Source organism: Hypomesus transpacificus, chromosome 26, assembly GCF_021917145.1.
Source record: "Hypomesus transpacificus isolate Combined female chromosome 26, fHypTra1, whole genome shotgun sequence".
NCBI classification, from domain to species: domain Eukaryota; kingdom Metazoa; phylum Chordata; class Actinopteri; order Osmeriformes; family Osmeridae; genus Hypomesus; species Hypomesus transpacificus.
Genome location: NC_061085.1, coordinates 5,806,708 through 5,822,290, shown reverse-complemented (window position 1 = coordinate 5,822,290; position 15,583 = coordinate 5,806,708). Strand labels below are relative to the sequence as shown.

The following is a 15,583-nucleotide window of genomic DNA, read 5'->3' as shown; positions in this document are numbered from 1 at the left end:
ACATACATTACCACATGCCCCCACCGTTACCTGTGCATAGATAACAGGGATGACTAAGAAAGTCTGACGAGAGGCTGAAGAAAGTCAGCAAGTCTGGACTTGGGACCTTATTGTCCGTTATAACCCGGGACACTTAAGACACTTTGTAGGAATAAATTGGCAATGTCTAATTGTTGCTTACCTAGTTGAGACTACAAGGTCTTTGTTTGTACCTGTTAGAATTACGAACAGCTAAAAAAATTACTATAGGGCTAAGAGGGAAATAGGCAATTCAAAAGAGCCCTCTTACCGCCAATATGTGCAGGGCAACAGCCCCACTCTTGCGTTCATCATTGGAGAAAAGGTCATCTGGGAACTCGTGTATCGCTGAAGAGAGAAAATGACAGTTTCCACGTCAGTAGTGTTACAAGTGAAATACACCCACTCACCTAAAAATATAAGGGTGGTACACATTATAAACCCGCTGTCACCAACAATAGATGGCATTCATGCATGATTTTAATAATAGCACCCATTCAGCTTTTGCTCTTCTGTGGGTTGATTTTGTGGTAGGAATTCTGTTGTGTAGGCTATAGCCCATAATTACATGTAAACTTAGACCAAGCTTCTTAGGATCAAGGATGTTTCCTTGCAACATGGTCCGAACCTCGACTGTCAAATTATCAACCTGAGATTCAGAGAATGTAATCAATTAGCCTAATAAATGGCATAACCGGCCATCATTCTCCTGCCGTGGCAATCTCTATTGGGAATAAAATTCAGTGGGATCTGACCATTTAGATAAAATTACAAAAGCAAAAGGTACTTAGCGGGCAGCAACGACAGCTCAGTTTCCTCACTTGCAGTGTAAACAGTAAACCAGACACTGTGTCATTCCCTATGGAGGTCAGTACGGACACAAGATCCATACCTGGCCCAAGACAAACATGTGGATAAATCCCTAAGATTACGATGAATATTACACAAACATTTTACAGACACTTATCTTTATATAAAGGAATTCAACCATGTATTGAAATCAATCTACTTCCCTGGTTTGCTGAGTTGGCTCTAAATGCTACTATGAAACAATTTACCAAGAGTTCTGAGGCTCGATTGAGTTGAATACAAGTTTGTAGGCAAGAACTGTGCTGCAAAGAGTGAAGGCTCACAGTCTCTCATAGTTTAAAACAGCCTGACTTTTAATGTGGGTTGCTAATCAGGTGCTAACAAGTACTCCTCTTTTTCTCTCCTAATTCAAGATTTTATCAACTAACCCAAACAGTCACAAAAAGGTAGAAGTCTACACATTCCTGTCTAGGCAAAATAATTTGGTCATCATCCCAATACATTAATTCATTGCAGCAAATCAAATCCATCTTGCCTGATGCTAGATCCAGTGAGTCTACACAAGTGGATGGCGCCTCTGGTCCCTGCTAGTGCCCAGTTCCACACCATCACCGCACACACCGTGCACACACTTTCTGATGAGGAACAAAATCAAGCTATATGAAATATAATAATGTGAGCATTCTGAAACTATTTTACATTCACATTAAGTAGATTGGTTTTAATCAAAAAATATATATGAAACAAAGATTCTCCAGCAGTGACCAAGCCCAAAAGACGGCATTAGCTATCCCATATCTCATTCACAAAACACCGGTCATTTTCATTAACATTAATCAAGACTATCACAGACAGACATTAGACTATGCTGTACATTTGTGCAATTCCTCTAATCTGTTAATCTGTCCAATGCCAAGGTATTATATAATGGCTCAATTTAAAGGGCTGTCAGCGCAGACCCCAGTGGGACAGTGAACAGACATGCCTCACACCACGGCTGTCATGTGACAGTAAGATGCAGTATAAATATAATTGAGGAAACATGAAAACATTCAGGTGAATGCTCCTAAAACCATGAAATTATTTGCAAGTTTGACATTGACACATTAAGAAGAGGTAGTGTCGCAGGCTACTCTCTGGAGATTTGCCGGGTCATACAGCCAATTTCTGCTACTCAGCGTGGCGCACAGAAACAATGTCAACGAGCATATTCCCCAATTGGTAATTGCAGTTTGACGTACAGTCTAATCTGTGCCTCCCACTTTTATTCTAACACCCCATCCGACTTTTCTCTCCCACACTGACAGCCAGTTAAACACAAAGCACACTTGCTGAACCACAGGTTCTATAACCTAAAGGGGGCAATGCTGTGTAATGTATGTATTCAGCTGTAATAAAGAACAAGTAGGCCAAACACCCTCCTGGTAGACTATGCAACAAATGAGGCAAACAAGTGACAGTACGTAAATGCTAATTCTTTAATGGTCTGATTTATGATGAAATATTCTTTATGTCGGATTGATGGACAAAAGCGTAGTATGACAATCCCTACTGACAAACAGCTATTTCATTGGTTCACAGGAAGTAAAAGGATGTAATCAAATCACAACAAGTGAGAGTGAAGCAATAGAACAAAAATGCAATATATAAACAAAATTGCTAAGTCACAGTTCAGAGACCTTCGTACTAGTATGTGCATATTCTTTGGCATCCACTCAGCTGTATTGTTTTTGTGTTGACATGCAAGAAGCAAAGCAAGGTTTCCATTATGCACAGCAGATTATTCCCTGCTTGTGTAATTCCTCTTTTAAAATGCCTCCTTCTGGCGATCCCCCAGAATTGTCAAACCTTATTATGCCACAGCAGGCCGGGTAGCAGCCTTCCCAGCTCACCACTCGAGCTCCGCCTACTCCTCCACATATACCCTCCCACACTCGCCTCAAATCTAGTCTATTATATTCAATTAATATATTATATTCCAGTCTATTATTCAATTCAAGTCTTGAATTGAAGGAAAAATACGAAGTCCTGACAAGTCTCAAAATTGAAGAATGATTCTAAGTGTCGTGTAGGGCTGGAAGTCCAAACAGGCACACTGGAACTCAGAGTATGATGCAAAGGTTTAATGGACAGAGTATCCAACATGTGAGTGTGTTCCCGGGATCAGACTGGAATTTTTCTCCGGACATTTCTCATATATCAAAACCTTATCAGTTCTGTAATTTAGCTATTGGTACAATATTGTTTGTCACAGATGCATTATGCATTTCCCACACTATTGGTCTCTCACCCTCGGGGCTTCAGATTACAGGTGCATAGAAAATTCTTCTATTTTTTATAGGCCTGCTCCGACCTTAAAGGCCAGCTACACTAGGTTCCTGGGCATAGGGCCGTAAATTTGCCTCATGATAGCTGGGCCTTGTAGTTTTCTATGGAAGAAGCATATACACACAGTCTTCTCTCGCCCTCAGCCCGTAATTATCCAGATTTACACTTTGGGCTTGATATCTCCTACATATTAGTGGCAATACTAATCAGTCAACAACTTTGCATTTGGTTTTCAGTAATATAGCATATAAAAGTAAAAAAGGTGATTAAGAGGTTCATTTTCAATCATAGCAATTCCAGCGTTATGGATGTGACATTTGTACTCAAAATGACAAGAAAAATGTCTCAGTAAAACAAAACTTCTTACAGTATTTAAATTAGTCATGCATATTCTGAAAGTACTCAATGGGTAGAATAGAGGGGGAATATTTTTCAGACACAATTTTTACAAAAACACCTGCGTTATGGATGTGAAGAGAAATGACAGTCATTTTCTGGAAACTATACTTTTTTCTGTAACTCTGTGAACCAATAAGTCTAACGTAGAAAGTTTGATATTGACATGATCATGGAGTCTTAGGTGAACATTAAAATAGCCATTTTTAAAACATGTAGTCTTTTATGCAGAATTGTATGAGGAAAAACCTGCGTTATGGATGTGACATTATTCTGTTATGGATGTGACGTGTCTGAAATACACACAGAATCTGTTGTGAAATCAAGAATCAAACTTTCACAGTGCTTTTCTCAACATCTAAAATAACTTGTGAATTTGTTTTAACATTAAGAAAACCATCTGAAATGTCACTAATTTTCAAGATGGCCACCAATATAGCATTGAAAATGAAATTTTGGGCCCTATTTTAACAATCTGAAACGTAAGTATCAAAAAGTGAAACGCAAGTGACTTTGTGGGCGGGACTCCGGCGCAGTTGCTATTATAACGGTGGGATAAATGACTCTGCGCCTGGCGCAAATCTAAAATGGGTTGGTCTGAAGTAGCTACATTACTCATGGGGTGTGGTTTGGGAGTAACGTGCAATAAATCAATCAGAGCAACATCTCACATTCCCTTTAAGAGCAGGCGCGCTTGTTATCTTGCGGATTGCTATTATAACAGAATTTGCCACAATTGTTACAAATCAAGTTCACATACAGAGACTCATGAAACTCTTTTCAATCATTGACATGGAAGAAATGTAACGTAGCTTGCAGGAAAAGGAGCCTGGCCTCGCCAGTAGTGCGCACGGGCCAAGCATGCACCCTTAAAATAGCATCTGAATAACGCGCTGTTTACTTTAGACTAAGTTTTTCCTGGTCTGTGGTGGAATTGTTTTTCGCAAACTGCAAAATGACATAAAGGAACGTTTGCGCCGGAACACGCCCCATCTTTTCGCTGAACTGCACTGGGAGCACAATTTCATTCCCTAATTTACCGACGTGCGTCTGTGAAGGGAAAAGTCCGCTATCCGTTGAGTGCAAAATAGGAATTATACTTATAAAAAATGTGTGAAATACCCAAAAAAACACAGTCAATGACCCCTTTAAGACATCTTCGAACGACGCTGTCAACTCTACCTCAGCTTGATCCGACAGGTAGCGCAAGCAAATTACAGAGCGCCGCCTTAAATGCCTAAACCAATCGAGTCCCTCGAGCACTTTAGAGTTAGCCTGGCTGCCAGCCCAACTTCTCCCCGCCCAAAAGAAATTTGTTCGGGAAATTGGGTCTGGAGGGTCTCGTATTGGGGACCAACTACAGAAAACCAGAATCTGGGCGAACCAATGAAATTGCCAGGGCGGGCTTTATACGATGATGGACAGATGATCAACAGTAACGTAATCACCCACGTCACAAAAGAGCGCTTAAGTTGAATTTGTTTTGAACAAACATGGCTACCGCTGGAGATCTGGCATGTTGTGATTCTGCCATCGAGTCTGTTTTAGAAGACATCGACAGCGCATTAATTTTGAAAGAGGAACAGAGAGACGCAATCAAGGCATTTGTCGATGGAAAATATGTTTTTGCCGTCCTTCCTACGGGATTCGGTAAAAGTTTAATTTATCAGCTGGCCCCGATGGAGTTGTAATCCTAAACGGAGAACTTTGTATATGCATTGCCCTTTATTGTTTCGCTCAAAAAGGTTGACCGTGTGAACAAGTACTCTCCCTACCCTTAAATTAATTTTACAACACCGGCAAAAATCGTTTGTATTCATTCTTCAAGCATACTTCAAGTCTGCTTGTAGTTTAGTTCTGTTGACAACAACTATGCGGTGCTTAACATACGTCACATACTCTGTTGCTCTGATTGGTTGTAGATCTATCCAATTGAGCGAAGAGGCATTTGTTTTCCAGGCTCGTTTGAAACACGCCCTGTAGTCAAAGCCCAACGGAGAGTTCTCAGACTCATATTCTGACTAGAATTATGAGTATGACAACGTCAGGCTACTTTAGAGTTGCCTCTCTAGTAGGAAGTAAGTATTCAAGCATGGAGCGGGGATCGAGGTTATGGCAAAGACAGTTACGGCAAGACAGTTAGGCTACTCGAAATTTCTGTATCACTCGAGAAGATGTCGATTGTTGAATATATGTTTAAGCTATATCATGTTACCCATGATTCCGACTATAATCATGACTGGAATGTCTGTTTCACTGAAACACGTTGGTGAAAGGGGTTATAACAGTCGAAAACACGATTGTCAGCGTTGCAGTTTCATTTGAGAACATTTCCATTGTGTTGTGAACAGTGTATTGTGAAGATTTACATTATGTAGCGTCCGTAACGTCACGTCCATAACACATCATTAAAGTTTTTAAAAGTAACAAAGGGGCAACATTTGTTAATTAAACTAACCATTGGTATAAATAACCCTTGCACAGAAACTTTGGATGTTGTAGCATCGGCACTGTTTGATAGGCATAAACGTATTCTACAAAACGTTACGGACGTGACTTGGCAATGGAACTCACTGACTCATAAACAAGAGGCTTAACGCATTTAAGGAGTTGTGCTTTTAACTCAAGCTGAGCATACACAATGCTCTATCATTCCCTTGTCAATCAGGAAAATGCTAAATTGTAACATTTTATTGAGTCCATTTACCCCGTTCTTGAAATGGTACAAAACGGCCATTGGACAACTGTTTTTTTTGCATGAGTGCACAACTTGTATATTATGTAAAAGAGTGCAATTGTTATAAATGTAAATCAGAGTGGTTACATGCAACAAAATATAGACCTAAGTAAACATTTTAACAACAGTTATATTTGTGTGGGCACAACTTTTTTTTTTCCTACGGTAAGGGTGACCTTTGCATGGAATTGCCCTCATATAATCCATAATCATTCTCCATCTTCACAATTAAAACAGTGTGATGTTTTTTCTACAACACTGCTCTGCATGCCAAAAACACACACACACCATACAGTGCATCCGGAAAGTATTCACAGCGCTTCACTTTTTCCACATGTTACAGCCATTTTTCAAAATTGATTAAATTCATTTTTTCCTCCTCAATTCTACACAAAATACCCCATAATGATAAGTCTGGTTATTAAAAATGATAAAAATCACATGTATTCACAGCCTTTGCCATGACACTCAAATGAGCTCAGGTGCATCCTGTTTCCACCGAGTATCCTTGAGATGTTTCTACAACTTGATTGGAGTCCACCTATGGTAAATTCAGTTGATTGGACATTTGGAAAGGCACACAGCTTTAAAATGTCCCACAATGGTAGGCTACTTATGTAAAAGCATAAATTGAGGGTTAAATGTAAAAATCGAAAGCCAAACAACTATTCTGGTCCTGGTATACTGTCATTGTGGCATTTCGTTATTCTGTCGTGGACTAGTTTTTTTCTTCTGAAAAGTCCTGCTTCCTTCAACTGCGTTTTTAGCGTGTGCATAGGCTACTTATTTTGTGATATATAATATTGTGAAACGTTAACAGCATATCCAAAATTATTTCATAAGAATGACCCTGATTAAAGAGTAGGGTTAGTGAAATTTTGTATGGGTTGACTACCACTGATCACGTACCTGTCTCTATAATGATACATTTTGATAACCTACCTGACTGCAGCAGTTCAACAGAAGATGGCGCCAACAGGGTCAAAGTGGATTGGGCTAAACTATCAAAAGAGGAAGTCTTGTATTATTGTGGGAGGTCAGATGTTCTCTTGAGGGAAGTACAGCTACCCATGGATGCTATTTTATGCTCAAATATTAACTGTGATAATGTCACTCACTGTAATGACCTGTGTGAAATGTACAATAGTATAGTGAGCGCCATACATGAAGCCAGTAGTAGACATCTACACTCTCACCCCAGAAAGGCTAAGAATACCAAACCTGGTTGGAAAAAGTATGTAGCAGACCACCAAAGAGCCGCTAAGGCAGCTCATAGGACCTGGGTTAGAGCTGGTAGACCCAGACAGGGGCCTGACTTAGAGCACAAGAAGCTTGCTAATGCTAGATATAAATATGCAGTGCGCTTTGTTGGGAAGCATGAGCAAGCCTTAAGAGCTCATTCTATGGCTGAAAACTTGCTTTGTAACAATGTCACTGAGTTTTGGAAAGAGGTTAAAGCCACAAATAGGGCCAAAACAGTACTGCCATGCCACATTGAAGGTGTATCTGGTGCAGACAATATAGCAGAGCAATGGAGGCAGCACTATGCAGCTCTGTTTAATTGTATCAAAAGTGAGCCCTTTTGTGTGGGCAAGTTAAATGAGCAAGTGATTCATTTTACTCCCAACGAGGTCTATCATGCTATAGAGCAACTAGCTGATAACAAAGCTAGAGGCAAGGATAACATCACTGCAGAGCATCTCAAGTTAGCCAGTCCCAGAGTAGCAGCACTGCTGTCCATCTGCCTCACAGGGCTGATGACACATGGCATACTGCCAGACACCATGCTGACAGTCATATTAGTGCCAGTAATTAAGGACAAGGCAGGTAAAATAGGGAGTTTGGACAACTATAGACCCATCTCCTTGGCCAGCATTCTTTCAAAGGTGTTAAAAAAGATGGTACTAGATAGACTGAGTGAGTTCATTTGCACCACAGAAAATCAATTTGGTTTTAAGTCTAAGCACAGTACAGATCTATGCCTTGAAAGAAGCTGTTGAATCCTACAGAAGGCAGGGTTCTACAATGCTTCTCGGGTTTATTAATGCTTCCAAGGCATTTGACAGAGTAAATCACCATAAGCTTTTTACTAAACTCATGTTTAGGGGTGTGCCTGGATGCATCATACGAATCCTGGCTTACTGGTATACTAATCAAGGTATGCAGGTCAAATGGGGAAACAGCCTATCCTCACCCTTCAGTGTAGGCAATGGGGTACGGCAGGGGGGGTTTCTGTCGCCAGCCCTGTTCAACCTGTACATGGACAACCTGTCGAAGCAGTTGGGAAGAGTAAGACAGGTTGTCTGATAGGGAACACTGTTAAACCATCTGATGTACGCAGACGATTTGGCTATTATGTCCCCCAGCACTGTTGGTTTCCAGCAGCTGTTGGATACATGCTCCGAGTATAGGGTCGAGTTTGACGTACAGTACAATGCAAAAAAGAGTGTTGTGTTGATATGTAGGACCAAGGAAGATCAGAAGCTACACTTTCCAATGTTTTACCTGTCAGGGCAATCCCTCTGTGTATCCAACTGTACGAAATATCTTGGGCACATCATCACTGACAAGATGGAAGATGATGCTGACATGTACAGGCAGAGACGAATGTAGTATGTCCAGGCAAACATGTTGGTCAGGAAGTTCCACTGCTGTTCTGATGATGTGAAAGTGAGCTTGTTTCGTGCTTACTGCACCCCCATGTATGCAGCCCCTTTATGGGGCAGCTACAAAAAGGAAACCCTGCGCAAACTTCAGGTAGCATATAATGACTGTCTGAGGATACTGCTGAAAAAGCCCAGGTGTAGCAGTGCTAGTAAGCTCTTTGTTGACTCAGGGCTAAGCACTTTACAGGCTCTATTGAGGAACCTTTATGGTTAAGTTTATGTCTCGACTTGATGAGTCACAAAATTGTATTATAATGAGTCCCAGGTGTAGCTCGGTCAGATATCAATCATATCTGTGGAAACATTGGTATGGGTGCCTTTCAAAACTGTCATGAATAAGAGTATGTTTGTATGTGTTTATGTATTTGTTCTGTTTTGTTTTTATGGTGTATGTCTTGCTATTGGGCCTACAGCCTGTAATAAAGTTTAATAATAATATCTGATATACTGGACAGAGCAGTTGATAGAATATAGCTAATTTCATCAAGGCACGCCCACTGAAGAGCCGTCTATTTTCAAATTTATGCAAAGGAATGGGAGCATCAGAGCTTTATTACATACGGCCGTTCAATGGCTATCACATGGCAACGTTTTGGCACAACTCTACGAACTGAGGGAAGAGTTAAAAACGTTCCTCAATCAGGAGAATTCAGGATATGCAGGGTGTGTGTGTGGGGGGATGCCACAAATGTAGAACCTTTTCTAAGGGGGGGACATCACTGAAAAAAGGTTGGGAAACACTGAACTAGAGTATGTAATAATGAGACTTTATTTATATAGCACGTTTCATATAAGAATTGCAGCTCAAAGTGCTTTACATAAAATCAATAAAAACAATATGAATTAAACCCTTCTGAAAACAGGCCGGAGTCTTTGCGGTAATCCAGAACACACAAGCCGCAGTCTTTGCGGTATCTCGAGTCAGTCTTTGTGGTTTCCCAATATAAATATGCGAAATATAATGTCAAACCATTCAAATCCAAAACACACAATCTCAGGCCTTTTGCAGAACCTATGTTGTTGTACCATTTATGGGTAAATTGTGAGGTGTGCTTGCGTTGGTTGCAGATGGGTCAGTTTAACAAAACATAATAAAAACATTAATTTATTTATATTTTATGCATATGCATATATCTACTCTTGTTTCCCTTAGTGCAAGAGGAAATGGTGATAGGCTGGAAATGGTGATGGTGACAGTTGCAAAACGTCAAAGAAGTTCAAATCGAAGAAATTGGGCAATCCTGTATAAAAATGGTCGAACCTATGACTCACTCGAACTTCCCCTCAAGTTTTTTATTTCTAGTGATATTTGTAAGCATTTACTCATATTGCGTTTCATAAATAATGAACCAAACTAATGTAATCGTAGTGCTCCGCTCCATGCTGGGGGTAGGTAGTACTGTATTTCTTTGATTAAACGCTGCAGCGTTTATTACACAATGTTCATTTTTGGTGCAGCGTTTATTCGAGGGTGGCATTTAATTAGTAAGAGAGATTGTGAATTGTATATGCAGTGCGGCCATAGACAAACCAAGAATAGACAAGGAGGTCAAACACAAAGCCTTGTGTAAAATTGAAGCTGCACGTTTAGTCGGGAGTACAAGTTCAGTATGAGTGCGGTAACTCCCTTTCTCATTGGCTATCAATTATGTGTGTGTGGGTAGTACCAGAGCCTGTTTAAGGAGAGCCTTGCCACTCCCTATTAAGCCCCATTGTACCGAATTTGGCTGCAGTTCCACCAGAGTTCCACTGGGGGTGATCGCGAGTGAGTGCATGTTGAATGGGAGTCTATGGAGCTAAACAGCGAAATTTGTCTCTTTCGCCTGATTGTCGTTGAGAAATCTCAGATTTGATTGTAGTTTTTGCATGTTCAACATGGATTATACGTCGAAAGTTGAATGAGCGAGTACTTATGTCCTTTTGATTTCTTACAGGGTGAGTCGTTGTTGCCCATAACACGCTAGCATTCTGCTAATGAATGCTGATTGGTTAGTGAAGGACTGATATGACCAGAGCTCCCGCTTGATGGCATCCGAAGCGTAATCAGAATGTCAGAGCATTAGCAACATTAGCAACAACATTAGCAAGCCAAAACTTTCTAGCATGTGTATTGACAGGGAAAACCTGTCAGCTGTGTTGTCGATGCCCTGAGAGAAAAAAGTAAGTGACCAGAGCTTGCCGTAAAGCAGTAGCTCTGGTCGTACGATGTGTATGACGTCAATGACATTTTCAAAATCTTTTTAGAACAGAAAGGCGACTTAAAAACAATCTATAGATGCGTTTAATCTATAGAACTTTACCAATCAAGGGGGAGTGTCACACAAGTTTAGCTGACAGGTGCTTTCCAGGAGTATAAATGCTTCCATCAAATATTAGAGCTTGACCAAGTTCAGTACAATTTATGAACATGAAAGCATCTGGCCAGGGAAACAACCAAGGGCAACTGCCTGCACGCTCTAGTGTCCTCTACCATCCAAACATTCCGCAGGGAAAACAGGTATGTGCTCAGTCAACTATGGAATTATTGATGGGAGAGTTAACTGTAGTATTCAAATTTATTGAACTAAGTAAAAAGTTAAACAACTAATTATAAATGGTAATAGTGTCTATTTGTCACCCTGGGATCTGCGACGGTGACCCCTTCATCCTCTGCCAGGAACCTTGGGGTTACCATGGATGACGAGCTCTCCCTCACGGCCCACATTGCTGCGGTCTCCCGGTCGTGTAGATTCACCCTACAACATCCGGAAGATCAGGAGATACCTGTCTGAGCACTCCACCCGGCTGCTAGTCCAAACACTTGTCCGCTCCAAGTTGGACTACTGCAACTGGTTGCTCGCTGGTCTCCCAGCATGCGCAACCCGCCCTCTTCAGAGGATTCAGAACGCAGCGGCCCGCTTGGTCTACAATATACCCAGACGCTCCCATGTTACCCCGCTCCTCATCTCTCTCCACTGGCTACCCATCACGGCCCATATCAGATTCAAGACCCTGGTACTGACCTTCCGAGCAGTAAACGGGACTGCACCCGACTACATCAAGTCTTTCCTGCAGCCGTACACCCCCACCCGCCACCGCCAGACAACAAGAGCAAGAACAAGAAATCTGCAATATTGTCATGGCAAACAATGCTATCACACAGAGAAATCCAGACCACAATACTCGAGGACAATGCTGGCATATTCCTAAACGTAAACGCTGTCAGCATCTCGACAATTGACAGGGTCCTGATTCAACATCAAATGAGTATGAAGCAACTGTACAGAGTACCATGTGAAAGGAACTCAGAGAACCAAGTAGCTGCACAACCAGTATGTACAGGCAAAGCAGTGGTGTGCACTACGCCTAGTATATTGTACAGTGTTATGCGTTGTATGATTCTATTGCAACCAATTTACAATAATATTTTGTTTACGGTATTGTAGAGAATAATGGAGCTGGAGGCGAATGAGATCCCACACCCTCATTTTTGTGGATGAAGCTGGCTTCAACCTGTCCAAAGGAAGACGGTGTCATCGGACACCGGGTAACGGTGGATGTCCCAGGCCATCGCAACATCACCATGTGTGCTGCCACTTCAGAGAATGGTGTAGTCACCCACATTCCCAGTCTTGGCCCATACAATACCCAGAAGCTCCTGGTGTTCTTGGACCGCCTGCACGCCGATCTTATCTCTCTACATGAGAGGGGCTTGGTAGGGCCTCACTTGCCTATTTTCGTCATTGTGTGGGACAATGTAAGCTTCCACTGTGGCCCGCTTATCAGGGCATGGTCACTGCCTATCCAAGAATGCTGATGGTGCTCTTATCACCTTACTCCCCATTCCTCAATCCTATCCAGGCGATTTTTTCTGCATGGAGGTGGAGGGTCTATGAGCATCGGGCTCAAAACCAGAGGTCCCTGCTCCAGGCAATGGATGCTGCTTGTGATAATGTCACAGCAGATCAGTGTAGGGGATGGTTGTGGCTTGCACAACGATTCTTCCCCCGTTGCATTGCTAGGGAGAACATCAGATGTGATGTCGATGACAATCTGTGGCCAGACAGACAGGAGCGCAAGGATGAGCAGGAAAGTGAGAACGACAACTAGTGAAACTCCAGCTATAATTTAATTTCTTACTGTATGTGTTGTTAATGTAGGCTATACATAATTTTAGTTTTGATGCGCTTATTGTATGACAGTATATTGTGCTGTACACATTTTCTGTTAACCACGATGTATGGCAATTACAGTAACAAAATCCATGGCAGTGTGAATGCAAAATGTGATGTGAAACTTCACACTTTGCATACAAACTTGTAGGCAACCCTTGAATTAATATTTTTTCTGTTTGATACACATAGTATTCTGGAAAGAAAACATCTATTACAGTAACTGTAGCACAGTGCACATGAGGGATATTTCTATGGTCCACTGCCATACTGACAAAACATCTAAACACTTTGACCTGCAGTGTTTACACAATGCCAAAGGGACTTTGGGGCACGAAAGGCCGATTTATACTTCTGCGTTTTTACGTACACGGGGAACGCCCTCTCCGTCATGAAACGCCCTCTGCGTGTCCTCGCAGAGCCCTTGCAGAGCTCTGCGTGTGCCTCCTGATTTTCCTGACTATCCGTCTGTCCGTGCGTCTTTTTATGTATACCCCTTGGCTATGATTGGTCCTTATTAGAACCGCTTGCGTCAGGGGTGGGGGCGGGGTTGCCGTAAGAGAAGAGAACAGAATCCTTTGACCGCCATTGTTGTAGGTTTTTACAACTCTTATTTCAGCTAAACAGTACATGTAAATCAGCATCTGAATTAAAATGTGACGAGAAATGTACAGTGTAGTTGCTGAAAATGTGCTTATTTTATTGATGAAACGGTTCATTTGTAAATTTGCTCCGACTTTTTGATAACCTAGCTAGCATCGCAGTGCAGCGCCATCTACTGTTCTGGCTGTGAATTGCTTTCAGCACGCAGAGCCGTCGGAGTAGTATAAATTTAACCAATCCGTCCGACTCCGTGCATGCGTCTGTCCGTTAACAGAGACGCAGAAGTATAAATCGTCCTTAACTCTTTGTATGAGAAACGCAGGAATGGATTAACCAACGGGCCTACCGGGCCCAGGCCCAGGGGCCCATGAGCTCACGGGGCCCATAACCCAGAGCCTCGGCGTATCGTCACTGTTATTAACTGGGGGTGCTTAGCTGTGTCTAAGCACCCCCAACACACATTATTTATTGAATATATAATATTGTTAAGCCTATGATGGTAATTTTTCAAGAGAGAGGGTTGTGTGGGCTACAAATGTACACTCTAGTCTATGGTTACAACTATCAAATATTGTTGTAATATAAACGTTAATTTTGTTAATTACTCGAGTACTTTCGCGTTTTTAAACAACAATATAAATATTATTCCTGACAAAAAAAAAAGTTTTATCAAGAGAAATGTTCGTATTTTTTTGCGGTGAGGGGGGGGCCCTTGACACTTCCAGGCCCAGGGTCCCATTGTTTCTTAATCCATTCATGGAGAAAAGGGTTTGGTTTTGACTGATGAGTTGCCTGTTTTGCATTTACATTTATTCATTTAGCAGACGCTTTTATCCAAAGCGACTTCCAAGAGAGAGCTTTACAAAGTTCATAGGTCACTGATAATAACAACAAGATAGCCCCAAAGCATTGCGGGTAGCCAAAACAAGAAGCACATATTGTGAACAACCAAAAAAATAAGTGCCTAAGGGAAGAACCATAAGAGCATGTAGTTAAGCAAGTTACAATTAAACAACATGAATCGTGCAAGTGTACCTGTAGAAAAAGCAAGCAACAGTAAAAATAAAAATAAGATTAACTAAAATTGAATATTTTGCAGCGAATACAACAGTTTAAATCAGTTACCACTAACCAACCAGTCTCTAAGCAAGAGTCATTGTGATCCTTGAAGAAACTAGCGTTGGGTTCAGCAAACCATTCCTAAGTACCGTTGTACTCCCGGAACAAGTGCGTCTAGAGCCTTTTCTTGAAGGTGGGGAGACAGTCAGTGTCTCTGATGGAGGTGGGGAGTTGATTCCACCACTGGGGGGCCAGGCAGGAGAGGAGCTTGTGTTGGGACCGGGCGGTGTTGAGCGGTGGGACCACCAGGCGGTTGTCTGAAGAAGACCGTAGGTGGCGGGTGGGTGTGTAAGGTTGCAGGAGAGACTTGATGTAGTCGGGTGCAGTCTTGTTCACTGCTCGGAAGGTCAGTACCAGAGTCTTGAATCTGATGCGGGCCGTGATGGGTAGCCAGTGGAGGGAAATAAGGAGCGGAGTAACGTGGGAGCGTCTGGGTAGATTGTAAACCAGGCGTGCCGCTGCGTTCTGAATCCTGTGAAGAGGGCGGGTTGCGCATGCTGGGAGACCGGCGAGCAGCGAGTTGCAGTAGTCCAACTTGGAGAGGACAAGTGCTTGGACAAGCAGCTGTGTGGAGTGCTAAGACAAGTATCTCCTGATCTTCCGGATGTTGTAGAGGGTGAATCTACACGACCGGGAGACCGCAGCAATGTGGGCCGTGAGGGAGAGTTGTGGTTCCTGGCAGAGGATGAAGGGGTGTTTTGGGTGAGATATGTCCCTTTGAAGGTGATCTATGTAGTTTTGCTGAACCATATAGG

At 42.1% G+C, this 15,583-nt stretch overlaps 1 protein-coding gene across 1 annotated transcript in view; it reads right to left on the bottom strand.

The window, feature by feature from the left end:
- slc24a4b (solute carrier family 24 member 4b) overlaps positions 1-15,583 on the bottom strand; it is a 63,960-nt gene that overhangs the window by 29,014 nt on the left and 19,363 nt on the right. Inside the window, exon 3 of the mRNA XM_047049971.1 lies at positions 290-366. Coding sequence (XP_046905927.1) covers positions 290-366 — 77 coding nt within the window. The remainder of the gene's footprint in view (positions 1-289; positions 367-15,583) is intronic.